Source organism: Telopea speciosissima, chromosome 7, assembly GCF_018873765.1.
Source record: "Telopea speciosissima isolate NSW1024214 ecotype Mountain lineage chromosome 7, Tspe_v1, whole genome shotgun sequence".
Taxonomy (NCBI): domain Eukaryota; kingdom Viridiplantae; phylum Streptophyta; class Magnoliopsida; order Proteales; family Proteaceae; genus Telopea; species Telopea speciosissima.
In genome coordinates, this window is record NC_057922.1 from 44239294 (window position 1) to 44267021 (window position 27728).

A 27728-nucleotide genomic window follows, 5' to 3' on the forward strand; every position below is an offset into this window, starting at 1 on the left:
CAACATCCCAACCCAAAAGCTGTCGTTCAAGAAGTTCAAAGGTAAGGCATTGTGAGAATGACTGTGGGTTGGAGCTATTTTTGAGTTCTAATGTGACTCTATTTTGACCTATTTTTGTGTTCTAGGAGAGTTAATGCATCGGTGTCGTGGAGGCAAATGTTGGGGGTTTGGGAGAAGGAGCAATCTTCATCGTCGACGTCAGGCCCTTGACCCATTATAACGATTAACGAGTCATGATTTCAATTTAACGGATTGGAATTGTTAGAGATAAGGGTAACGTTGCATCATCAACCACTCTTGAAGAGATCAAAGGATCAGACGATAAGAGAACTACTGTGGTTATCCCTTATCCAACGCACAAGGCAGCAGCAGTTATAGAGTTGCAATCAAACTCTTCCAAGCTCAAGGATCGCAACTCTCCCAAGTTCAAGAACTGTGACCAAGTACATTCAACCTTTGAAACCTATTGCTCCTATCCTTATCCCAATGTTAATCCATGTAAAACTGATTGCTCATATCCTTATGTCAATGTTAATCCATGTAACAGCATTATGCCTATCTCTAAGCCTCTATATCAAGAGAGGATCGATGAGGGCTGAGAGTGTGAGAAATTAACAAAGATCTGTGGACGTAGGTTTCCAGTGAAACCGAACCACGTTAAAAATGTCTTGCACTGTTTGACTTCTTCTCTCTTAAACTCTCTCTGGTTTCCTTAAGTTTAAACATGGTATCATTTGATCAGGGTTCCCTGGGTTCCGCTAGCAACCTTCCCACTCTAGGCTCTGCCTCCTCATCATCCTCTCCATTTCCATCACTTAACCATGCTGTTGCAATCAAGTTAACCGATTCCAACTACCTGCTGTGGAAATCGCAATTTGTTCCACTTCTTCGGGGCTATGATCTCTATGATCTGGTCACTGGAGTTGTTGTTTGCCCACCTCAATACATTCCAGCTGCACAAGATGCATCTCCTACAGACCAACAAGTGACTGAAGGATCCACAGCAACTCCAACAATCAATCCGGCATGGATCACCTGGCAGCGACAAGATCAGCTTATCATAAGCTGGTTAATATCTTCTCTCTTCGAACCAGTCCATGCACAAATTATCGGGTGCACTACATCTCATGAAGTCTGGAGCATGTTGGACCGATCCTACAATAGCCTGTCCAGTGCTCGAGTACTACAGCTTCGCTATCAGCTGCAAACCACCAAGCATGGATCCTCTAGCATTCAAGAGTATTTATTAAAGATCAAATCCATCACCGACCTTCTTGCGGCTGCTGGTAAGCCTATAGGTAATGAAGATCTCTGCCTGTACACTCTTGCTGGACTAGGCTCAGAATATAAGGATTTTGTGACTTCGATCACAACCCGGACTGATGTTATCACATATTCCGATCTACGTGGTATGCTTCTTACCCATGAAATCAGGCTCCAAGATGAGCAAAAGTCTGAAACAAATATCAGTGTTAATACTATAACAACCACTGATAATAGGGGAGGGCGATCCAATCGTGGTACTTATTCCCCACGTGGTGGTAGATCTTCCTATCGGGGTGGCCGTAATGGTCGTGGTGGTTACAAAAAGGGCCATCCCCGACAATCTAATCAGGGAGTGGTTGCTTCCCAGCCCCACTCTCAAAATCAGGTCACTTGCTAGGTGTGTAACCGTGTGGGTCACAAAGCTCTTGACTGTCGCCACCGTTTTAATCATGCCTAGCAGCCCGCACAGGGTGCCAACCCATTGGCTGCAAACAATGTTGACTATAATGGGCTGTTGCTACTGATAATACTTGGTTTCCTGATTCTGGTGCAACTAATCACATCACCGCGGACATGGACAACCTAAGCCTATCAATTGAGTACACTGGCACAGATCAGGTTCAAGTCGGCAATGGCTCAGGTTTGAAAATTCTACACACTGGTTCAGCTCATATATTTTCTCCTACTAAGAATTTAACTCTTCCAAGTGTACTGCATGTGCCTGATATTACAAGGAATTTGCTATCTGTTTCACAGTTTACCAAGGATAATAAAGTTCTTTTTTAATTTCATCCTGACCATTTCTTTGTAAAGGATCGATGCACGGGGAAGTGCCTTCTACAGGGCATCACTAAAGATGGGCTATACCAGTTCAGTTTGAATAAGGCTACTTCAACTAATAACATTTCAAAGGCTTTCATTGGCAAAATGACATCTTTACATCAGTGGCATAACAGGCTAGGGCATCCTGCTCTACGCATTGTTCGACAGATTACCAGCCATTTAAATTTACCTACTAGTAGTCATAAGAGTTTTAATATTTGTAATGCCTGTCAACAAGGTAAGAGCCATAAACTTCCATTTTATTCATCACCTAACCGGTCCTCCGAGCCTTTAGATCTTATTTACTCTGATATGTGGGGCCCCTCTCCCATACCATCTTCAGATGGACATCACTATTATGTTCACTTTATTGATGATTTTAGTAAATTTATATGGTTGTTTCCTATAACACTTAAATCTGATGTATTACCTGTATTCAAAAGGTTCAAGTTACTTGTTGAGAACTTGTTTGACAGGACAATCAAGCGGCTGCACAGTGATTGGGGGGTGAGTACCGGTCTGTATCGCACTTCCTGGCCAGCAATGGCATTGAACACAGGGTTTCTTGTCCACATACCAATGAACGGAATGGTTCGGCTGAGAGACGTCATAGGTCAATTGTTGAGACAAGGTTGGCTCTTATGTCCCACGCCAGTATCCCAAAATGCTATTGGCACCATGCTTTTACTACTGCAGTATTTTTACTTAACAGGCTACCTACTGTTGTGCTTGGGAATATTTGTCCCTTATTTAAATTGTTTGGGGTTCAACCGGACTACCTGACCTTAAAGGTCTTTGGTGCAGCCTGTTACCCATTATTAAGGCTATACAACAAGCACAAACTTGATTGCCGTTCTGAGCTTCATACCTTCTTGGATACAGCTCTAGACACAGGGGGTACATTTGCTTAAATATGTGCACTCGGGCGATTATTATATCCAGGCATGTGGTGTTTGATGAGGATCGATTTCCATTTAAAGAGGCTACGGATACGTTTCCGATACCAAACCCATCTTCATCTATACTTGGCCCTCCCCCACTCCTTCCACTATTTTCCTTGTCAACTCCTGGCTCCACAATACCTATTTTCTCACAACTACCATCTAATATCAGTCCATTACCACAACCAAAGTCCACCATGGACTCACCACATACTGATGTCCCTACCGACAATAATATCACTAACCCAGCCGCATGTGCATCTCAGCCTTCTCCACCATTACCTACATCAGCTCCACCACTACCTACATCAGCTCCACCACCTTTAGCAGTCCCACGCCATCCCATGGTCACAAGAAATCGTGATGGCACCAGGCGGCTAAAAATTCTTCTCACAACCAAGCATTCCCTACCCATATCTCTCCTAACCGAATCCTTGGCTCATTCTATTGAACCGACGTGTTATTCCACTGCCTCTAAGGATCCACATTGGCGCCATGCAATGGATGCTGAATTTAATGCACTCATCCGTAATAGAACTTGGACTTTAGTACCTCAAAAACCCAAGATGAATGTAGTAGGGTGTAAATGGGTATACAGGGTCAAACGGCAGGCTGATGGAACTATAGAGCAATGCAAAGCTCGCTTAGTGGCCAAGGGGTTCCATTAACAAGAAGGCCTAGATTATACAAAGACCTTCAACCCTGTTGTGAAGCCTACAACAATCAGACTTATTCTTTCCTTGGCTGTTTCCAAAGGATGGGTGATTCACCAACTAGATGTTTAGAACGCCTTTTTACATGGTGTTTTACAAGAGGAAGTATACATGGCTCAACCACCGGGTTTTACAAATTTACAGTTTCCTCAACATGTTTGCAAGCTCCATAAGTCCATTTATGGCCTTAAGCAGGCCCCAAGGGCTTGGTTTGAGAGACTAAGTATGTTTCTTCAGGATTTTGGTTTCACAGGTTCCAAGACGGATACATTATTGTTCATTTATTGCTCCACCGGAGTCACAATGTTCTTATTAGTCTATGTTGATGACATTGTACTCACAGGTAATGATAGCCGATTTATAGCTCGCTTTCTCGAAAAGCTTGCTGATACATTTGCCATCAAGGATCTAGGGCATCTTCACTACTTCTTGGGCCTCAGTGTTGATTGACAATCCAATGGGCTGCATCTCTCACAACGCCGGTACATTCTTGATCTCCTAGATCGGACCAATATGACTGGTGTAAGCCAATCTCTACACCAATGGATGACCCCACACTCTATCCCAGTGTTGTAGGGGGTCTACAGTATGCAACCCTGACTCAGCCAAACATCGCTTTTGCTGCCAATAAGGTGTGCCAATTTATGCACAAACCTACTATCACTCACTGGTCAGCTGTGAAACGGATCTTGCGGTACCTCAAGTCCACCATTGACCATGGACTCTATTTCCAGCCTCAAAACACCATGCAACTCTATGTGTACTCTAATGCTGACTGGGCTAGCTGTCCAAATGACAGAAAATCAACAAGTGGTTATGCAATCTATCATGGTACCAATTTGATCTCTTGGAGTTCACGTAAATAAGCCACAGTTGCTCGGTCGAGCACCGAATCAGAATACAGGGCTGTGGCAAATGCGGCAGCCGAGCTCACTTGGCTATAGTCTCTAATATGTGAACTAAGTATCTACATGGCCCATGCACCGATTCTCTGGTGCGACAATGTTGGGGCTACCTACTTGACAGCAAACCCAGTGTTCCATGCTCGCACCAAACATGTGGAAATTGATTTCCACTTTGTCAGGGATAAAGTTGCTAAAGGTGACCTTGATGTCCGATTTATCTCCACTAAGGATCAAATAGCAGATATTTTTATGAAAGCCTTATCACGTCAACGGTTCAGTCATCTCAGTACCAAGCTCAAGGTTCAGCCACCCTTGAACTTGAGGGGGCGTGTTAGAGATAAGGGTAACGTTGCATCATCAACCACTCTTGAAGAGATCAAAGGATCAGACGATAAGAGAACTACTGTGGTTATCTCTTATCCAACGCACAAGGCAGCAACAATTATAGAGTAGCAATCAAACTCTTCTAAGCACAAGGATGGCAACTCTCCCAGGTTCAAGAACTGTGACCAAGTACATTCAACCTGTAAAACCGATTGCTCCTATCCTTATCCCAATGTTAATCCATGTAAATCGATTGCTCCTATCCTTATCTCAATGGTAATCCATGTAACAACATTATGCCTATCTCTAAGCCTCTATATAAAGAGAGGATCGATGAGGGCTGAGAGTGGGAGAAATTAACAAAGATCTGTGGACGTAGGTTTCCAGTGAAACCGAACCACGTTAAAAACGTCTTACACTGTTTGTCTTCTTCTCTCTTAAACTCTCTCTGGTTTCCTTAAGTTTAAACAGGAATTGACTTTAGGCTTTGGCCATACCTGCACTTCCCCGGTGGAAATGGAGCAGTCGGAGAGGGAAGCGATCAGAGATGCTTCTGAAGATGTTTCTCGGCAGTTCAATACACTAGTTAACGCTAACGATATCGATACACTCAAGCAATTGCAGGAACTAGTCTAATCTCTCTTACTCTTTCTTTCTCCCACTTTCTTCTTCTCTTTCTCTTTCTCGATGAAAAGTTAAAAATTCATTTCGCTGCTTTCTGAACTAGGTTATCTGTTGGGTTTTGATGTCAATGATATAATCATAATTGAGTGGAGTGAATTGCGTGTTGCTTTTCGGTTCATTCTGGCATTGTATATAATTCACCAGAGTTGAAGATACTGTATGTAATTTGCGATGTTTTGGTGTTCAATTTGTCGTTGCCTGTGTTTTGATGCACTGCAAGATTAAATTTTCATGTGGTTTCTTGACCTGCATAAAATTAGGTGTGGTTTGATTGCTAGAAACTATAATCATTCGGTTTCAATTACATTCTGAAGGTAAGGGAGGGGGACTCGGTGGTAGAATCAGTAAAGGTAGACGAGTTGGAGGTGGTGCTAGAGGTGGGGCTTCATGGAGGTGATGGTGTTAATGGTAGGTGGTGGTGGTGGTGGTGGTGGTGGTGATAGGTATGTAAAAGAAGATGATGATTTGGGGAAGATGAGGGCATTTTGGTCTTTTTAAATTATAGCAAATAGATCCGGGCAATTAGTTCTTTTCAAATTTTAGAAAAGATAGAAGAAGGGGTAGTTTGGTAATTTTTTAACATTTTGGACTTAAATGACTTTACGGAGATAAAGTAGGGGTGGTACATGAAATTTTCAGGGGTGGTACGTCGAATTGTCAGAACCTTAGGAGGTACGAGGAATATTGGGTGCATTTTAAGAGGCACGCATATTTAACCCTAATAAAAAAGATGACTTAAAGTATCAACCCTTCGGATATCCCTAGACAGTATTATGTGGTTGAAGGTTGCGCCTTTAACCTTGACCCTAAAGGAAACTAACAAAATACAACTGAAAACTCCATAATCCTTAATTCATACTTGAGTTTTTCTATTTAGGTAACTCTGATTAGGACAAACATGACATGAGATCGGTCTCTTGCCCAGAAACCCTGCGCTCCCATAAACACACCCCCCCCCCCACCCCCCAAAAAAACTAAAGAAAAATTTTTTTTTTTTTCTTACGCTGAATGCAATATTAAATTAAAATTTTTATGGGATGGGTTGTGCCTAGCATAGAAGCCCTAGGGTTACACCATTTTGTCTGGGACCATATGGGGATACAATCTGTATTGATCTTGGCCCAACAAAGTGCCAGGTGGATCACCTTTAGATGATCAAAACCAATAGGAGAAAGAGACGCATGACCCATCCATTAAGTTTACATGCCTAACAATAAGATGACAGCTTGTATTCAAAAGGTTGCTAAAGAGGTAGAGGATCTAACAATAATCATGATCTACGAATTGCTTTTGAGATTGTTGGAATTTTTCAAAATATTGATGTGGACTTTTAGTCCCACATCGGCTATGAAAGGAAAGCTCATTGGGTTTATATGTGTTAGTAGTAAGTAGTTATTATTATCACATGTAATGCTAGAAGAGATTGTATGGTGCAAGTTATAGCGAGGACGGTACCGCCCGAGCGAATGCGCGCGCTGTGTGAGGCGCAATGTGGCGCTTTGATGGCGCACTAGGATCGACGGTGTCTGATCAAAGGGTGCTTAAGATCGATCCGACCGTTGGATCGGTGGCAAATCAAAGAGGGAGTGCAACCCTTGGTTTAACATTGACCCCAAGAGTTGCAGCCCACACGAACAGCCAAGGGAGCCCGCCCAATAGTCATGACCTGTCGAGTCAAGTCATATGAGCGATGGGTGTGACCCATCCGAACAGGCCTTGTGGGCCTATAAATGGGCCACGAATTCTCTCAATCCCGTATGATCAAAAATATCTCGATAGCTTCACAAGTGTTCGTCCCCGCAACCGAATAAATCCGCCTGATTTATCTTGGGAGGCGGGTTTGCCGCAACCCTTTGCGGGATTAGGAGGGTGCAAATACCGTCTTAAGGACGAACGATTTCGCTCGACTCAGCCCTTCTTCTGTCCTCTCCTTTTTGTTCGATTTCTAACAATCTTAAGACAGTATTTGTTCAATGGAGGAGATTGCAATCATGAAGATACGGAAGCGAGATAAGCAAACTTGAGAAGTTTGATGGGTCATTTTTCAAACGTTGGAAAGGGAAGATGTATGTCTTCCTCATCGCTTTGAAACTTGCTCATGTCCGAACGAAGAGCAGCCGGAGAGCACCGACACCGACACACCACTGCAGAAGCTTCAAGTGGAGAGACACGGTGCAGTAAACAAGATGCTGAGAGGTGGGAGCAAGACGACTTCATGTGCAAGGGCTACATCCTCAATGGGTTATCAAACACACTTTATGATGTGTATGAGCCCAAATTTGACAAAACGTCGAGAGAACTATGGGAGGATCTCGACAAAAAGTACAAAATTGAGGATGCGCAACAAGAAGTTTCTTATAAGTAAGTTGTTTGATTAAGGATGGTAGGAGATAAGTCTATTATTTCACAAACCTATGAGTTGCAAGGTCTCATGAATCAAATCATCTCCGAGGGCCATTCTCTTGACGAATCTTTCCAAGTGTCATCTATTATTTCAAAGTTACCTTTGCTTGGAAAGATTGTCGGAAAGAGTTGAAACAGAAGAAGGATGCAATGACTATGCAAGAGTTGATTCAAGTATATCCAAGTTGAAGAGAATTCTCGCAAACTGGATAAACTTGAATTGAAGGAAAAATCTCCAAAGGCTCATGTCATAGAAAATGCATCTTCTAAGGGCAAGAAGAGAAAGTATGATGGGAAAGGCATTGCTTTCGAGAAGAAAAGGGTACATTTATTAACCCCAAAGCGGTTTGCTTGGAAATGCGGAAAAGCCGATCATTTCAAGAAATAGTGCAGAGTTTATATCAAGGAGAAGCAACAAAAGGACCAAGCCAACATGGTGACAATGATGACTGGCTGCTATGATATCCGAGGTATATGCAAAGGTGATGATGAGGAATGGTGGATCGATTCGGTGCAACCAAACATGTTGCCAAGAACAAAAATTTGTTCAAAGTTTATGAACCTATAGCAGATGGACAAGATCTCTTTATGGGAAATTCTTCATGCTAAGGTCATAGGTAAAGGCACAAGTGGTTCCGAATCTCACATCCTGGAAAAAGCTTACTTTGAATGATGTACTTCATGTTCCCGATATTAGGAAGAACTTAATGTCCGTAAGCTTGCTTGACAAACATGGATTTAAAATCCTGTTTGAGTCGGGAACATCATAGTGTCCAAAGGGGGAGTTTATGTTGGGAAAGGATATGCATCGAACGGGATGTATAAATTTAATATGATTAATGAAAACTCATCTTCGCTTACATTGTTTCTACTTTTGATACATGGCATTCTAGACTTGGGCATGTTAATTATAAGTGCATGAGAAATATGGTTAAATTAGATTTATTACCAAAATGCACATCTTCTAGTCATGACAAATGTTCTCAGTATGCATCAAGTCTAAAATTGCTAGGAAATCTTTTAAGAAAGTAGAAAGGAATACACAACTCTTAGAATTAGTACATTCTCGATTTGTGTGAGTTAGAAGGTATTCTAACTAGAGGTGGTAAAAGATATTTCATCACATTTATAGATGACTGCTCAAAATACACATATGTATATCTTAAGGACTAAAGATGAGGCTTTGGAGAAATTCAAAATCTACAAAGCCGAAGTGGAAAAACAATTGGATCGTAAGATTAAAATCTTACGAATCGATAGGGGAAGGGAATACTTTTCCACCGATGATTTTTGTGAAGTTTATGGAATTATCCATCAAACAACGGCACCCTATAGTCCTCAAATGTAATGGAGTAGCGAAAGGAAAAATAGGACTCTAATGAAATGGTGAATACACTTTTACTTACTTCGACTTACCAAAGAATTTATGGGGAAGCATTAATGATCGCTTGTCATATACTTAACCGTATACCCCATAAAAAGACTAATATCACTCCCTATGAATATTGGATGAAGAGAAAACCTTCTTTTGGATATTTCAAAATATGGGGATGTAGAGCATTGGTAAGATTAATCGATCCTAAAAGACCTAAATTAGGTGAAAAGGCGATTGAATGTATTTTCATTGGCTATGCCCAACATAGCAAGGCCTATAGATTTCTAACGATGGAATCTACAGAGACCGTTAGCCAAAATACAATTTTGGAATCTAGAGATGCTTGAATTCTTTGAGGATTCATTCTCTAGGAAACGGAAGAATGAAAATACAAACAAGGAGGATTAAGATATTGTTCAATCAAATTCGAGAATAATGAGAGTGTTGAACTTAGAAGAAGTAAAAGAGTTAGAGTGAAAAATCCTTTGGTCCGATTTCTATCAATTCTTGGTAAAAGGAAACAGAAATGAAGTTACATATTCTTGTGTGTATAATGTTGAACATGATCCATTGACTTTTCGAGAAGCCATGAATTCTCAAGATTCTCGCTTTTTGGCAAGAAGCTATAAATGATGAAATGGATTCTCTCATGGGTAATAAAACATGGGTTTTAATGCATTTACCTCCTGAATTTAAATCTATTGGTTGTAAGTGGATTTTTAAGCAAAAGCTTAAAGTTGATGGAACCGTTGATAAGTTTAAAGCTAGGCTTGTAGCAAAGGGCTTTAAGCAAAAAGAAGGCATTGATTATTTCGATACATATGCTCCGTTGCTAGAATTAGTACAGCTTAGATTGTTAATTGCTTTAGCATCGATTAATAAACTTGTTATACACCAAATGGATGTTAAAACCGCTTTTCTAAATGGAGATTTAGAAGAAGAAGTTTACATGGAACAACCTCAAGGGTTTGTTTTGAAAGGCCAGGAAAGTAAGGTTTGTAAACTAGTCAAATCTTTATATGGTCTAAAACAAGCTCCTAAGCAATGGCATGATAAATTTGACCAAAAGGTTGTAGCAAATGGATTTAGAATAAATGAATCGATAAATGTGTTTATTCTAAATTCAAGAATGGACATGGTGTTATAATATGTTTATATGTTGATGATATGTTAATCTTTGGTACTAATACAAGCACTCGTTTTGGAGACAAAGGCTTTCCTATCTTCGTGTTTTGATATGAAAGATATGGGTGAAGCAAATATAATTTTGGGAATCAAAATTGTTAGATCCTCTCGATTGTATTTCTTTAACACAGCCTCATTACATAAAAAAATATTAAAGAAATTCAATCATGAGGATCGTGAAACCATTGCTACCCCATATGATCATTCTATTAGATTAATTTCTAATGAAGGAAATTATATATCTCAATTGGAATACGCTAGTATCATTGGCAACTTAATGTATGCCATGCGGCACTCGTCCCGATATAGCTTTTGCAGCTTGGTGTTTTGAGTAGGTTTACTCATAACCCTGGACAAATTCATTGGAATGCGTTTCTAGAGTACTTAAGTACTTAAAGGGCACAATGAATTATGCATTAAGTTATAAGGATTTTCCCGCGATACTAGAAGGATACATGATGCTAATTGGATCACGGGATCCGATGAATCAAAGTCCACAAGTGGTTGGATATTTACCTTAGGTGGAGGATCAATTTCTTGGGGATCCAAGAAACAGATCGTAGTTTCACACTCCACTATGGAGTCCGAATTTATCGCTTTAGCAATGGCAAAGGAAGCGTAATGGCTTAGGGACCTCTTAACAGAGATTCCTCTCGTGGCCTAAGCCAATACCGCTATATCAATATCTTGTGATAATGAAGCAACATTATCAAGGGCTTATAATAAAGTCTACAATGGAAAGTCAAGGCATATCGTTTAAGACATAGCTATGTAAGAGAACAACTCATCAAAGGAGTTGTGACTATTAGTTATGTAAAGTCAAAGGAAAATTTGGCTGATCCCTTTACAAAAGGCCTGGGTAGGGATGTGGTATGGAAGACTTCCAGGAGATGGGTTTAAAGCTTTTAAATGAGAGGTAACCTGCAAGTGGAAACCAACTAGACACTAGACCAACATCTAGTCAACTAGTTCAATGGAAAAACACTTGTAGTAATAACCGGTTATGCACTCAACTAGTAGAGATAAGATCTCTTGACATCTCAAGGTAGTGCATGTTTGTATGGAGAAACCGACAGAGGGTAGGATTAGTCCTTCAATGAGTCTATGCCTTATAGGAAATGCAAGTCATACAATTGCATTTTATTAGATTCACCTATATAAGTGCAGAAGTGGGGCCGTCATGCGAGATTCAAAGCTTGTCTCTAAGGCACTTATGAAAACCTAAGATGAAAGCACAAGGCCATAAATGTGCGGGTGTTATTGAAACTATGTTCAAGTAAGTCATACGTCTAGTATATTAGATTTGTCGCTATAAAATTCTAAGTTCAAGGCTACGGCTACTTCATTTTTGACAAGTACTAATGTATTTTGACAACATAAAGGTTCAAGTCGAAAGACACCTTTATGTAAGTATGATTTAGAAGTACAGAGAGTTTATCGATCGAGGCTCAATTATTTTAAAAAATTGGGGGAAATTGTTGGAATTTTTCAAAATATTGATGTGGACTTTTAGTCCCACATCGGCTATGAAAGGAAAGCTCATTGGGTTTATATGTGTTAGTAGTAAGTAGTTATTATTATCACATGTAATGCTAGAAGAGATTGTACGGTGCACTTGCGGCGAGGATGATACCCGTCCGAGAGCGTATGCGTGCGCGCATCAGGGAGCGCGTGCATGAGGCGCAATGTGGCGCTTTGATGGTGCACTTTGCACTTCGCACGTGCGATCGCCGCAAAGATGTCGCCTTAATCTTTTCGGGATCGACGGTGCCGATCAAAGGGTGCTTAAGATCGATCCGACCGTTGGATCGGTGGCAAATCAAAGAGGGAGTGCAACCCTTGGTTTAACATTGACCCCAAGAGTTGCAGCCCACACGAATACCAAGGAGCCCAGCCCAATAGTCATGACCACAAAGTCAAGTCATATGAGCCAATGGGTGTGACCCATCCGAACAGCCTTGTGGGCCTATAAATGGGCCACGAATTCTCTCAAACCCGAGATGATCAAAAATATCTCTCGATAGCTTCACAGTTGTTATCGTCCCCGCAACCAAGAAAAATCGCCCGATTTATCTTGGGAGGCAGTGTTTGCCGCAACCCTTGCAGGATTAAGAGGGTGCAAATACGCCTTAAGGACGAACGATTTCGCTCGACTCGTGCCTTCTTTCTCGTCCTCTCCTTTTTGTTCAGATTTCTAACAAAGATCTTTTGGGATTATTAATAGTTCCTTTTGACTGCTTATATGAATGAATACAAGAAAATATATTGTTGGGATTGCTTGTTACTTTGTTAAAGCGAAAATTTTCCCATTTAATTATCTTTGGGAAGAACCCAACAGTGGCATACTATTATCATGACACACGTGGCAACACAGCCATATATGTAGAATGGTTTATGGCCTAATAGTTTTTAACTTTCTTTACTGACCTGTTTAAGTAAAGGATCCCTCCCTACAAGAAAGGTTAATGTTTCCTTTTTGTTTGAAAAGGTGTCCTTAAATTGAAATTGATATGATAATGTGAATAACATGTGCACAAAATTTGAGAATCAAATAGATTGCCATTACTTATATTTAAGGTTGCTACTCCCTTAAAAAAACTACATAAAGGACCATTTTCCTATTATCTCAGGGTTTTAGTTCATGGTATCGGTGTTAATATTAGTCAACGTGGATACCGATACAAATTGGATGATTTTTCCCCCAAAGATTCCAATTACAATTTTTTTACTATTTTTCCATCAATAATTTGTGAAAACTTATACAGATCGATCAATCCAATACTGATTCCTATATCCATGCGTTGTCCTATTGTCAATGTTCCATATCTTCCACTATTTCTTGACTTGGCAAACATGTTGATGCCCTTCTATTGACAACCTGCTACTCCAATCAATTTTTTTGATTCAACTATGATATATGGGAAACATGCCAGTGATGCTACTCATCCATGATATTCTGGTCAGCATCTGGAATAGTTAACTTGAGAACTGTTGTTGGTGAAACTTGATTTGGTCCAGAAAGTGCGGTTGAGACCTTCAGAGCGGAGCAGCCCACCCCCACCATGGCGTTGCTGCCTTTACCCTCAAAGCTTCCCAGGCCAAAGCCACTGAGAACTGTCCTGAAGAAGAGAGACCCCACACCCGGCAATCCTTTCTATTAGTTCTCATAAGATCGCCAAGAAAGAGATAGACATCTAACCTTCATATACCGAGATTTTACCGGTAAGAGACGGAAGAAGGATAGCCAAAAAACCAACACTTTCCAGACCAAAACCAGAGATCGCGAGCTTCGTCCCCGATTCCAACTTTTTTTTTTTGTTTTTTCAATATTTGACAATTCCCTCCGGTATCTCCGATAAAGGGTTTTTTTTTTTTTTTTTTTTCAAAATTTTACTCTACTAACCGATTGAGAAAACTACAATTAGCCAGTTTACCTGTTATTTGTATGAACGGTTAAGATCGTCCGGATAAATCTCAATGGTTGAGATTTAACCGGTGTGTTTAGTGTTGCACTTAACCCACTTTATCAGTCGTGCTGCGACTTTTTATCCTTTTTTTATATCTGATAAAAACAAATCTACATCAACTACTTTCCATTTTTGGAAAGAATACACAATCCCCAAGTGCATTAGTACTATGTCATAAAAGAATAAAATAAAAGCAAGTTTCCAAAAATTTATTTTAAAATAAAATGGGAAAAATAGGAGGGCAGGGGCACGCAACTTTCTCTACCTATTTTTTTTTAATTGTTTTCTCTCACTCTCATTTTTGAGTTTCGTGATAAAAAAAATACTCATCGTATATTAATCAGAATAATCAGCGACAATGAATAATCAGCGACAATGACCACATACCACAACATGCCCTTTGGACTTTGACTTTCATGGTTCCTAATCTCGGATCAATATCGGCCAATTTTTGGTGTACAGATAAGAGTAAAAGGTAAAAATATAGTTTTTTAAAGAAAAAAAAACAAGGGTAAATGTGTCATATTTGGCTCGATTCTGGATCGAATCCCCATACCAAGATTACAAACCATGTTGACGCCAAGGTTTAAAATCTAGGTAACGGTCTCTATATCGGTCATGCCTGATACCTTTCCGCATCGGTATAAATCGGTTCGGATCGGTCAAAAACACTCAAAAATATTGGGTGAACCATAAGATGGTGGGTGAACCATAAGATGATGGGTGAACCATCCTCTATGGTTGGAATACAGCGTAGAAGGTCGAAACTAAGGGTATTAATCGGTTCGGTTCGATGCAAGCTTTTTAAGGTAAAACCAAAACCGTTTATAGTTGGTTTCAGTTTTATAAACTTTTTTTTTTTTTTAATGTTTTTAACTTTTTTTGTTCAAAGGGCTACTTTCCATTACGGTTTTAGAAGGAACATATATGTTGGTGGTGGAGAGTGACAGCCAAGAGATAATCTCTTATCTGCATGATTTCATGAAGATTTTGGCCCTTTCAATTAGACCGATTGTCAGTGATATTAAACAGTTGTTTACTTATTTTGACTAGGTTTCATTTTAGTATATAACAATGGAAGCTAATGTTGTCGTTGATTCCCTTGTCAGAAGGGCTCTATCTCTTACGAATAAGATAGTTTGACCCAATTTCAATCCATGTATTTCTGTTGATTCAGTCTCAGATACTAGTGGTGTAATCCATGTTCTTCAATAGTATTTTTGTTTACCAAAATTTTTTAAATAATTATTTATTTTTCCATAAAGGTAACCAAAATCTCACCAATAACAAAGAGGTCGAATTTTGAAGTGCCACATCAGTAGACAAAATAATTAATGATGTCCTCTCAGCTTTTGTAAGTATAAATGGGGACTAAAGGGTTTTGCACGTTCGGTCGAAACAATTGGATAGGGTTTAACATGACTCCCTAAAAACAGCCATATAAAAAGTAAGTGTGTTGTGCAACGCAACGCATACATGGAAAGCCTTGTCTTTTTTTTTTCTTTTTTTTTTTTTATGAGAAAAGAAAATTTTATAAGGTTACGAAGGCAAATGTACACAAGAATCAAAAAAACAGCAAGTAGTAGTACTATTAGTTAGCCTAACATAATACTGCAGCCAATTACGAAGTGAGGATTGAGAAAGAGTTTTAAAAGACATTCCTTTAACTCGGTCCACTATCTGCAAAAAAAGGTTCAGGACTTCAAAAGGCCAGGGAGAACGGGATGGAGTTGGAAAAAGTCTTGGTAACGCTTGATTGGAACACCAAATTTCTTTCCGCTTCAAACCTCTCATAAATGCATGGTCCAAACCATAAAGGATTCCAGTTAACTCCGGTTCCAGAGTATGTGTGGTTTTAATCTGTCCTGCAGCCAACAAAATGAGTTTGCCATCTAGCAAAATGCAAAAGGCCCAGCCAGAGTAATCTATACCTCCTATGTCTCTGGGATCAAACCCTGCACATAACAAAACAGGAAAATCTAAAGTAGGTAAAAGCATATTAGGACATGATGAGATAAACGTATCAGCATATAACAGAGAATCCAACTTGATTAAAGGAGGGGCTAGATGGAGATCCAGCAACCAATGTTCAATCTTCCGCAACACGACAGAAGGATCAGGCTTAATAGAATTAAAACTACAACATAACAAGTTATTATAAAAACAGAGATAAACCAAATGAGGGAAGTCTTATCAAGCCGGCGGCTAAGAAAGCTAGAGATGCAGAAATGTCTGATAGAAGGGAAAGAAATGAATTCCATCCTCAGACCCAGTGGACCAGGTGCCCAGATATGTTTAATCCAATCACAGGAGAGGAAGATATGCCAGAGGGTCTCATTACAAGTGCCACAGAAAGCACAAGTGGGATCGACCTGAGTCCATTTCGAAACAAAATCCTTAACCGGAATCCCTACAACTTCCACCATGTGGCACAAGAAAAATCATTTAAAGTTGAACAGGGAAGAAAATGTGCCACTTTTTTTTGTGTTGAAACGCCCATCTTTAGAACGAGAGCACCACCAAGTGTCAGCAGAGTCAGAACAGGGGATGCTGTAGATATTATTAACATAAGTAAGAACTGTGCTTATAAGCAACCCCTCATTCCAAGAGGAAGCATTAATAAATAGGCTAACCTTTTCAGGATAGGTCCTTTGGGATTCAGCCGGTTTAATAGTAAAGGTTGGAATCGAAGGTATCCAAGGATCGGTCCAGAAATAAGTATCACAGTCATTTCCTATCTTTCTTAAACAGAAGGATTTGAGGGGCTAGATAATTTTAGTGATATTATTCCATGTCCAAGAGCCCCTCTTTAGCTTAGTACAGGGGTCAAAAAGGGAGGTGTGGGGAAAATATTTAGCCTTAAGAACTCTAGCCCACACATAGTGATTGTCAGTTAATAATCTTCATCCTATACGAAGGAGAAGGGCAAGGCAGTCGAGCAAGGCGAAATCCTAAACTGCCCAAATAAGTAGGAGAGCATAATTTTTTCCAAGACAGCAGGGAGGTTTTCCTTACATCATTGTTACCACCACACCAAAAAGTATAGCTAATAGAATCAATTCTCCTACAAATCAGTTTAGGAAAATAAAAGCAACTCATTTGATAGGTAGGTAAAGAACTTAAAATAGATTTTATAACCACTCCACGTCCTGCATAGGAGAGACTGTTAGAAATCCAAGTAGAAAGTCTACAATTAATTCTGTTAACCAAGGGCATAAGTTGTTTAACCTTAAATTTTTGGGGAAAAAGAGAAGTACCAAGATATAAAGAGTCAGGATTCATAGGAGGGATGCCCAGAAGGGAACTAAGTCTAGACTCCCCAAACTCTGAAACATTCTTACTAAAATACAGGCCACTTCTAGTTAAGTTAAGCTGTTGGCCAGACAAATCAGAAAACAGATCCAAAATTGCCTTAATGGTTAATAAGTCCTCATCAGAAGCTCTGCAAAAGATAAATATATCATCAGCAAAGAACAGATGGGTAATTTCTGGAGCACCCCTTGCAACTTTGATTCCATGAAAAAGGTCTAGGTCCTTATAGGCAGAAAGAAGATGGGACAGAACCTCCATACCAGTGATAAACAAGTAAGGACTTAAAGGGCACCCTTGTCTTAGTCCTCTCGTACCCCTAAATAGACCACAAGGGCTTCCTTCCAGTTTAACAGAGAAAGAAGTAGAAGAGATTAAAAGTGAGATGAGATCACCTGAACGACTGCCAAAACCGAGAAATTTAAAAATTGAGGTCAAAAAAGACCATTCCATTCGGTCATAGCCCTTAGACATGTCAATCTTAATAGCCACAAAACCCTCCCTTCCTCGCTTATGGTTGAGGAAATGAAAGACCTCATGTGCAGTAACAATATTATCAGAAATTTGACGGCCCTGCACAAAAGCACCTTGGAAGGGTGAAACAAAAAGTTGAAGCAGAGGTTTAAGTCTATGGGCAATGAGTTTTGCAATAATTTTATAGGTAACAGTACACAAACTGATAGGTCTGAAATCACGCATGTGGTTAGCAAAATCAAACTTGGGAATGAGATAGATCAAAGTCTGGTTGATAGTCGAAGGTATGGATAGGGAAGAGAAACAATCAGATATGAAGTGTGAGAGAGGATACTTAATATCTTCCCAAAATTTCTGGAAGAAACAAACCTGAAACCCGTCGATCCCCTGGGCTTTAAGAAGGCTAAGAGAAAAAACCGTATGCTTGATTCCATCCAGAGTAGGAGGAGAGCAAAGAGAGTCACTGTTACTGGCAAGAATGATAGAAGGGAATAGACATTCAATAAAGCTTGCATCCAAAGGATCAAAAGTTGTAAACAGCTGGCTAAAATGATCAACAAAGGCTAACGCAATTGAATTTGGTTCAGTTAACCTAGAGCCATCATCCAATAAAATATGATCAATTTTCCTGCGTCTTAGATTGTGCTTCGCCATTTGATGGAAAAAACGTGTGTTGCGATCACCAGATATAAGGAAATTTTGTTTGGATTTCTGAAGCCAATAACATTCCTCTGCATATAGGACCCATTTAATTTTAGCATAGCAATCCTCAATATCATTCAAAGGAGGGGATGGTAGGTCCTCAAGGGATCCATACAGAGAGATAAGCCGGTCTTTCAGTCCATCAATATGACCAAACACATGTTTATTCCATCCTCGAAGTAAATTAGAGAAGGAAGCAAGTCGGCCGGGAAACGAGTCATGAGAAGTATCTTTCCAAAAGTTGCACATACCTAGGAGAAGTCAGGGTGATGGGTCCAAGCAAGCTGAAAGTGGAAAATTTTCCGGAAAGAAGGTTTTGAAGATGAAGTAGTAAGGATAATAGGATTGTGGTCCTAGCATAAAGAGGGTAGTTTTTGTAGAGAAGTCAAAGGCGAAAGATGAAACCAAAACTCAAAGCAGAAAGCTCTATCAAGACATTCTTTAATGATAGTGGGTGGTTTATGTTGGTTAGACCAAGTAAAATGTGATCCACAAAGTTTTACCTCCTCCAAAGAGAGAAGAGAAATCAGATCAAGAAGCCAATTAGAGGAAGCAGAGGGGTGGAATAAGGAGCCACCAAATTTCTCAGACTGATCAAGGAGTTCATTAAAATCACCAATAATACAAAAAGGTTCTTGGACAGAAGATAAAACCAAAAATAGTTCATCCCAAAAACCAAGTCTAAGGGACAAATGTGGTGGGGCATAGATAAAAAAACACCAAATCACACCCATTCATTTATCATTCATCTTAATGCCAATAAACTGGGATCCATACAGAATGTCAAGAATTTCCAGTGAATATTGCCCAAAGACACACAAACCACCTTTGCCCTTGAAATCAGGGGAACTATCAATATGGGCCAGCAACAAAAATTTCTTAGAGAGGCCTAACAATTTTAGAGAAACATGATTGCAACATTTGGTCTCACAGAGAAACACTAAGTCAGGATTATATTTCTTAGCATAAATACCAACACATCTTTTAGAGAAAGCATTATTAATGCCACGGATATTCCAGGAAAAACAGATCATGTTGGTAAAAAGGTAACAAAGAACAGACAAGGTTAAAATAAACAGAAAATGACACATGCAGTAGGGATTACAGAGAACGACAGGGCATAAAAGAGCATCGATGGAAGTGTAAATTAAGTAACCAAATACTAACAGAAACATAAATCATAAGCACAAAGAGGACAAAGAAAAAGTTAAAGAACTCAGAGTGCAAAAGGTAGAATGTTACCGAACTAGGAGTCAGTGACCCATGTACTTCCCTAGGTGCTGTGTGGACGGGTGTGCCATCAAAGTATGTGGGTTCAGCTTGAAAGGAGGCGTGGGAGGAGAAGTCCTTCATCCATTCATGGACCAAGAGCAATAGTGCATCCGGGTCAGAGGCTTGGGCAAGAGAAGATTCCATGAGATCTTTAATGGAGGTGAAAGCCGAGAGGATGGATGGGGATATATCAGGCTACATGAACTTATGCTTCTTGGAAGGAGGAAGGGGTACAACAGAACCCACAAAAAAAGCATTCCCGCCATCATTCAAACCCACAGAGGAGGAGGGCGGATTCTTCCCAGCATGATCAGAGGCAACAAACTCAGTCCCAGAATAGCCGTGGGCGTCTTCAAAGCCATGATCACTAGACACATTGATTTTTGCCTCAGCAGACACAACATCAGTGAACGAATCCCCAAACAGGGGCAAAGGTTGAAAATCCACGAACACAGAAGAGATAAAAGTGTCCTCACTAGAAGGGGGACTAGGATCTAGCAGCATGACAGCAGAAGAGCAATGGGTAGCATCACTCAAAGGAACCGGATCAAAGATTGAAACTTCAGGAACTAGCAGACACGCCTCCGACGTCACAGTAGGAGCCACAGCATCATAGACAGGAAGGGTTGGAGGAGCATCCACTTCCATTGAAACAAACTGACCCGGACTAGAAATCGGCAAGCCCAACTCATCAGAAGACGTAAAATCAGGCTCCAGCATGGCTACATCCATAACCGAGGAAGGGTGCATCACCGTAGATGTAATACCCTGATTTTGGACTAGGTGTAATTTGGTCTTTTTACCTAATGCAAGATTATGGCAAGCTGAAATGTAGGAACTTGGACTAGTTGGAGGTGCACATATGCATGTATGTTAAGTAGTGTGCCCTAGTGGAACACCCTCATTTTGAGTTTATTTCTTGCCTAAGTGTAGAATTAGGGTTTTATTTATAATATATATAATTTGATTTGAAAAATAATTCACAATTAGACATTTAATTTAATTTATTAGAGGTCTAAAGTTCTATTCTTTAGAAGAGCAACTAAATATTTTATTTTTTATAATTTTATAGGGCTTAGAATGTCTGCCATGATTCTAACTTGGGAGGTCATAGATTTTAGATAGGGAAGTACTATGGATTGATAAGGAAAGGTGAGGTGGCAATCTCCAATTGGTTGAAAACTCAAACTTGGAAAAAGAAAGTCTTCATAAAATAAAATCCTAATAAAAAAAAAATTTGAACTAAAATTAAATTACCTAATCTAAAATTTTAATTTAAAAATCTTAAGTCAAGATTCATTTTAAAATATTTTCATTGGAGGACAAGTAAATAGATGTAGTTAGAGACAAAATTGGATTCTTCCCACCTTCTTTCTTGTTAGAATTAAATCTCCATAACTAAATCCCAATCCTCATTCCTTTTATCATAAATTTGAGAGAGAGAGAGAGAGAGGGAGAGAGTAAAATTCGTGGACTATAGAGAGGAAGAGAAGAAGAAGAAGAGAGAAGAAAAAGAAGGAAATTCGGATTATGCAGAACCACCAACTTGTGGTCCAATTTTGATCCTTTTTGGAGCCAAATTTGGAAACTCTTATTTCATAATAAAACGTAGCGTCATCTCTTATCTTCATAATCCAACTTGAATCAGCCCAAACTGAGTTCTGAGCAGAGAGATATCACTAATTTATTGAAAGTAGGTCATTCTGTCAAAAAATCTGTGTTTCCGAAATCCGAGTTTATGCAATATATTGATGTTGATTTCATCATTACCTTAATCATAAGACTCCATTTAAGTGATTCTTAATTAGGAAGACATATATCAATATTATTGAAGCATTGATTTGAGATCACTTATAGAAACCCTAAATTGCTTCACACAAGGTGAGTAGATCTTCAACTATTATACTTGATATTTTCTCTTCATATAAAATTTGTTTTAAAACATTGTTTAAATCTGAAATTTAGTTTTAGATTGAGATTTATCATGCCAAAAACATATTTCATTCATGCTTTTTACTCAATTAAATTGTTCACACATGATTGCTTGCAAGGAATGGTGATTTTCTTATGATTTAAGTCACATATGTGTGAGCAGAATTTTAATAATGTCATGTTTATAGACTAATGAATCCAATGCCTATTTGTTGATAGTATGATAAAGGTCTATGAACGATTCTTCATGATTATAATCTAATGTATGATATTTTTGGATGATGGATTTAAATCTGATTTTTATTTGATTTATCGATTTATATTCTATTGGAATTGAATATGCTTGATGACAACTTTGTGCAAAGATTTTGCCAAATCTTCTCGATTTATGTATTGCATTCTATGCCATGATATGTTGATGAAACTCGATTTATTTTTAAGTTTTTTTTTTTTCTTTCTTTTACAACTCTTAAATAAACGTTTTAGTATTTGGAATATAGGGAGTGGCTAACCCTAAATTCTAGACTTGTTGTATAGCTTTATGTATAAGCATGGATGTTCTTTTCTGTTACCTTATCGACATAGGTAAAAGTGTTGGGGTAAGGATAAGTCGACGGATTTTTGAGCTACGGGCTTACCCTTATTGGAGATATATGGACTACTAGAAAGAGGAGTGATGATCAAAAACTCTCCAGGAGTGCAGGGGCAAGTTTGGTCACTAGTTTCTCCATTAGTTTCTTGATGGAGAGGGGACAGTGGTGTTATAGTTAATCATAGTTGGAGTTCATACGCCGCTATCATGAGGGTCTTGAGTAGTGTATGGTTACTAGCTCACACTAGTCCATTAGGGAGTGATGTGTTTGTTATTTTATGTTCTTTCGATATATCTTTTATTGATTGTTGTCATATATACTTTTCATTACGGTAGTGGTGATAAGCAAATATGGTTATGATCATTTTGTTTTCTTTTTAGGATCTATATATACATACTGTTGTATGTCTTTACATTTTGTATTACTTGTGCATGTTTTCACACATGTATAGTTGTTGTGGATTTACTTGCTAAGCTTTTCCCGAAGCTTACCCTCACCATTTTTCAGATGAACAACTTTATGAATGCGAACCTGGATGTGATGATGTACTAGAGGAGGAGGTCCAAGAGGACGAAGCATTTGGAGTAGAAGATGGCAACTACTATTAGAAACTTTACACTTTCTTTAAATTTTAGAAGAACTTATAGTTTGTTAGAGTTTAATTAACTTTTTTGAGATTGTAACCTTTATTTAAGAATTTTAAGTTTAATTTGAAAGTTGTAATAGCTTAGTTTAACTACCCTACTTTATTTGAAGTCTTAATCTATGCATTTTAGACTTGTGTTTGTGTTTTGGTTCTACTCCGGTTCATATCTCCTTGACATAAACGATCTTGTGGACCGTCAATGTCCCTAAACCGCTAGGGTGGTTTTGGGGGCGTTACAGTAGAGTTGATATAAAGAGGGTGAGTGAGGGCCGACTCAAAGTTCCCCCACGGAATCCGTCGGCTCAAAGATGGTTTGACAAAGGAACAAAATTTTGCAACATGGAAGAAACGACCATAGCGGTAGCAAATTTTGAAAGCTTCATACTTAAAGGAAACGGGCAGCGAATCTTCATTAGGTTTGCGGATAATGGAGGTTAAACAAACTTGCTGTTTAAGCTTGAATAGAACCTTCGCCCACACCACACCTGCTACAGGAGCAGCATCATTGCTATGAAAGTGAAGATCAAGAAGTTTACCAATACATGAAACCGCCTGTTTTACCGTGTTAAAAGAACAGAACTCAGCCGAAATGGAGCAAAGATGCACCCAAATAGGAAAAAATTTCAGTTCATAAGCATATCGATCGTCATCCAGTGCATGTTCAACAAGATTAATAAGAGTTCATCCGCACCACTAGGGACCAAGATCCCAGACTTTGTCCCGCTCCGACTACTATTAAACTCCATTATAAACCCCCCCCCTTTCTCATAACAACATAGATACACGGCTCCCGTAGACTCCCAGAGGTCCACCAACTTCGCACAGAGAGAGTCCTGGGAAGGGTGAGGATAGCCAAGGGTAAAGCCATATAAAATCTTAGAAGCTAACAACGGCCGGATCCCACTACCATCCAAAGAACTCTGCTGATCAGTCACTGGAACCCTCCATACAGCAGAAGGAAAACGTCGTTGGGAAGAATCAGTCTGAAAACCACCAGACCTTGTAGCACCACGACCATGAGCCGCAATCACAGACTGACAATGACGAGAGGAAGATTGAAACTGTGACATAGTACAAAGCACAGTCTCAACAGAAAAAGAAAAGAGAGAAAGAACAGAACCACTAACAGGGCAAAGTAAAACTCCAGACTAGAGAACGCCTAGACCGGAGAAGAGGGTAGAAGAAGAAAGGAAAAAGAGAGCAAGAATAGTAATCGCGTAGAATGGGGTAGTATGGGAAGAAAAAGGAGGAAAAAGAGGGAAAGAATATGAAGCGGCGGGACCGATGGCACAGTCGTTCGCATAGTACCCAGGTAAACCTAGAGTCACTTACCAAGGACGGGCCCCAAAAAAGATTAAAGAGGATAGGAAGTGGAAAAGAGGGGTGTTGGGACTCAAAAGATGGAAAGAAGTTACGTCAAAGTTGGACTCGGCTCCTGTCAATCCAGGCAGCGTGCAGCCATGTGCAGCACCTGAGTGAGGTGCTGCGCATTTACCGCCTTACCCCCTGCCCAACGCCTTGCCCAAGTAGGGGTAAGGCGATAAATGTGCAACGCCTCACTCAGGTGTTGTACATGGCTGCACGCTGCCCGGATTGACAGAATCTTTTGGATACTTTGGATAAGACCTTGATGGCCAACCAACTTGTTCAAGAGAAGAGAGTCCGCGTTAAGGAGGCGAAACGCTAAAAGGGGATTTGTTGTTGAACCCTAATCCTGGCATGAGATCCGGATATTCGTTAGTTAGGCTTTCCATCCTGGCATGAGATCCGGATATTCGTTAGTTAACCTTTTTTTGGAAAGCCTTCTCTTAATCTGTTTCTTTCGACTGCCTAATAAAAAGTCCATTCTCATTGAGGAATACGTGGATCGCCTTAGATCTATCTGCTTTTTTTGTTGGTAAGACAACAATTCTATCTTTTCTTCTTTTCCTCTTTTCCGATCTATAAAAAGTGTGTAAAATGTAATCCTTACCGTCACTAATCCCAATTCATCTTTTTTCTCTCTGCAAATTTTCTTGGAGGAAAAGTAATTTTTTCTTAGCTTACACAGCTCAAACATGTCTTGCTACAAGGGGAAGTACCATGGTAATGTGCTTCGTTTCTCTACTGGTCTTTTTTTTCTTCTAGTTTTATTTTTGGATTCCATTGGGATTTTCTTATTGTGCCTCTGTAATAGTGTTGGATTTGATTTTGATCTAGTAATTTGTTTTTGGTATCTTTTATCGATGTTGTTTGATGAGTTATTTCTTACGTGATTTCATTTGGTTTGTACTTTGTTTGACCAACCAAATTTGTTTTTTCTTATTCTTCTTAGATGATCTGGTCTGGTAATGTCGTCGTACTCGTATATATTTGATCGTTTCAGATCTATTATCCAACATGTTATTCTCTTATGTGGGTTCTTAATTTTCAATTTTCTTCGATGTATCAGATATTTGGTTTGGTTTCAATTTCTATTTTCTTGTCGTTAATGGGTGTAGTTTTATCTTTAAAATATGAGATTCGTATTTGTCTATCAATCGTTCGATTGATTGTTGGAGTGAGTCTTGGAGAATTTTGAAGAGTTCATTGTAGCTTTCTCCTTTTTGTTTCTCTTGTTTGGTTTCTGCCAATTAGCCATGCAAAAGTCTGAATCTTTCTAGGATTCTCTTAACCCCGACTCTACAAGAGTTGAAGATCAAGGAAATAGAGTGATGGGTTCTCAAGTATTTCATATCCTACTGAGTCGAAAGTGATGGATTGAAATCTTTTTAATAGGGATGAGAGGGTAACCTTCAAGGCCCTACCCTGTTTTTAGCCAGTATTTGAGCCTCATTTTCAATCCTCATGAGCGCCAGGAAGATGTCTTTCTTTCACTTGACATAAATCACCCCAGTTATTGAGAATAATAATTTTTTTTCTCTCAAAATCCATATTTGTTCATGTAATTTGCAGTTTTGGCCCTGCTATTGTTCTCTGTTTACTAATTCTCCTCTTGATTTTTCCTGAGCCTTCACCTTTTCTTTCCACAGAACCGTTCACATTGTTGGTTTTTTGGGGTTTAATTCCCAATATTTCTGATCAAATATGTCATCTTAGTAGCAACTGTGAATTGATGAAATTTTTTCAAACATTTAACGATCATCCCTTCCATTGTTGCAGATGAACTCATTGCCAATGCTGCCTTCCTTGCCACACCTGGAAAGGGTATCCTAGCTGCTGATGAGTCCACTATGACTGTTGGCAAGCGTCTAGCAAGCGTCAATGTCGAGAACACCGAGCCTAACAGGCAGGCACTACGTGAACTTTACTTATGCTGCCCTGGTGCTCTCCAATATCTAAGTGGTACAATCCTCTACGACGAGGGCGTTTTCCAGAAAACCGACGATGGTAAGCCTTTCGTCGAAGTCTTGAAGGAAGCAGGAGTTCTTCCTGGCGTTAAGTCTGACAAGGGATATGTTGAGCTTTATGGCACCAATGGTGAGACCACCACAACTGGACTTGATGGACTTGCTCAGCGCTGCCAGAAGTATTATGAAGTCGGTGTCCGGTTTGCTAAATGGCGTGGTGTGTTCAATATTGGTCCTAATGAACCTTCTCCACTATCCATCCATGAGAATGCTAATACGTTGGCACGCTCTGCCATTATCTGCCAAGAGAATGGCCTGGTTCCAGTTGTTGAGGCAGATATCCAAGTCGTCGAGGGTGCTCATGACATTGACATGTGTGCGGATGTAACTGAACGTGTTCTTGCAGCGGTCTACAAGGCACTGAATGATCATCATGTCCTGCTAGAGGGTACTCTGTTGAAGCCCAACATGGTGATCCCTGGAAAAAAGGCCAAGAAGGCATCTCCAGAGTTGGTGGCAGAGTACACAGTGCGGGCTTTGCAGCGAACAGTACCTCCTGCAGTTCCTGGTGTGATGTTCTTGTCCGGTGGAATGAGTGAGGAGGATGCATCGCTGTACCTCAATGCCATGAATAAGCATGAGGCTAAGAAGCCATGGACTCTATCATTCTCCTTTGGACGTGGTCTGCAGCACGGTGCATTGATGATATGGAAAGGGAAAAAAGAGAACGTCGAAGAAGCACGGGCTTGCTTCCTGAAGAGGTGCAAGGCAAACTCAGAAGCTACCCTTGGTACCTACAAGGGTGAATCTGCCTAATGGAGTAGGTGTCTCTGAGGCTCTCCATGTCAAGGACTACCTAGTACTGAAGAAGTTTTTTTGGGTTGTCCTGCTATTTTTATTATTATCCATAAATAAAATAAGAAATAGGAAAATGGGGAGCAGCAGTTCCTCCTTGAACCCGTAATGAGGTTTTCATCTTTTGTATAATTCCGTAGTTAGGGGAGTGATGAACTAAGTTTGTAGAAGTTTGTAGTTGAGATTTTAAATCTGAGTTTATCCTTTCAGTTGGAACTCTTTGGAGTCTTTTCTTTTCCTTCTTGGTTTTCTCATAGCCTGTGCCTTTGGTAGAATTGGTGGTAGCAAATAATTTGTTGAATTTGTTAGTTTTGAACTTGGACCAGGGTTTCCTCAAGCCTCTACTGATGGCCATCATTAACCTTGGAATGGTGCCCGGGAATAATGAGTTTTCCTTCGCCATGGGTTAAGGTGAACTTTTCTCCCCTAGGTTTCAAATCTGAAACCCTAGCTCCACACAAAAACCTAGAACATGAATACATAAATCTATAATTAGAGATTGAATGTACCTTCAACTTTTCGTATATTGAT

The 27728-nt window shown here is 39.7% G+C and overlaps 1 protein-coding gene across 1 annotated transcript; it reads left to right on the plus strand.

Moving 5' to 3' along the window:
* Positions 1-15431: 15431 nt before the first annotated feature.
* Positions 15432-27198, plus strand: LOC122669360 (fructose-bisphosphate aldolase, cytoplasmic isozyme-like). Its single transcript, XM_043866111.1, has 4 exons — positions 15432-15439; positions 18688-18693; positions 25064-25098; positions 26155-27198. The coding sequence occupies exons 3-4, from the start codon at positions 25071-25073 to the stop codon at positions 27156-27158; spliced, it is 1032 nt and encodes a 343-aa protein (XP_043722046.1). The 5' UTR covers positions 15432-15439; positions 18688-18693; positions 25064-25070; the 3' UTR covers positions 27159-27198.
* Positions 27199-27728: the final 530 nt, after the last annotated feature.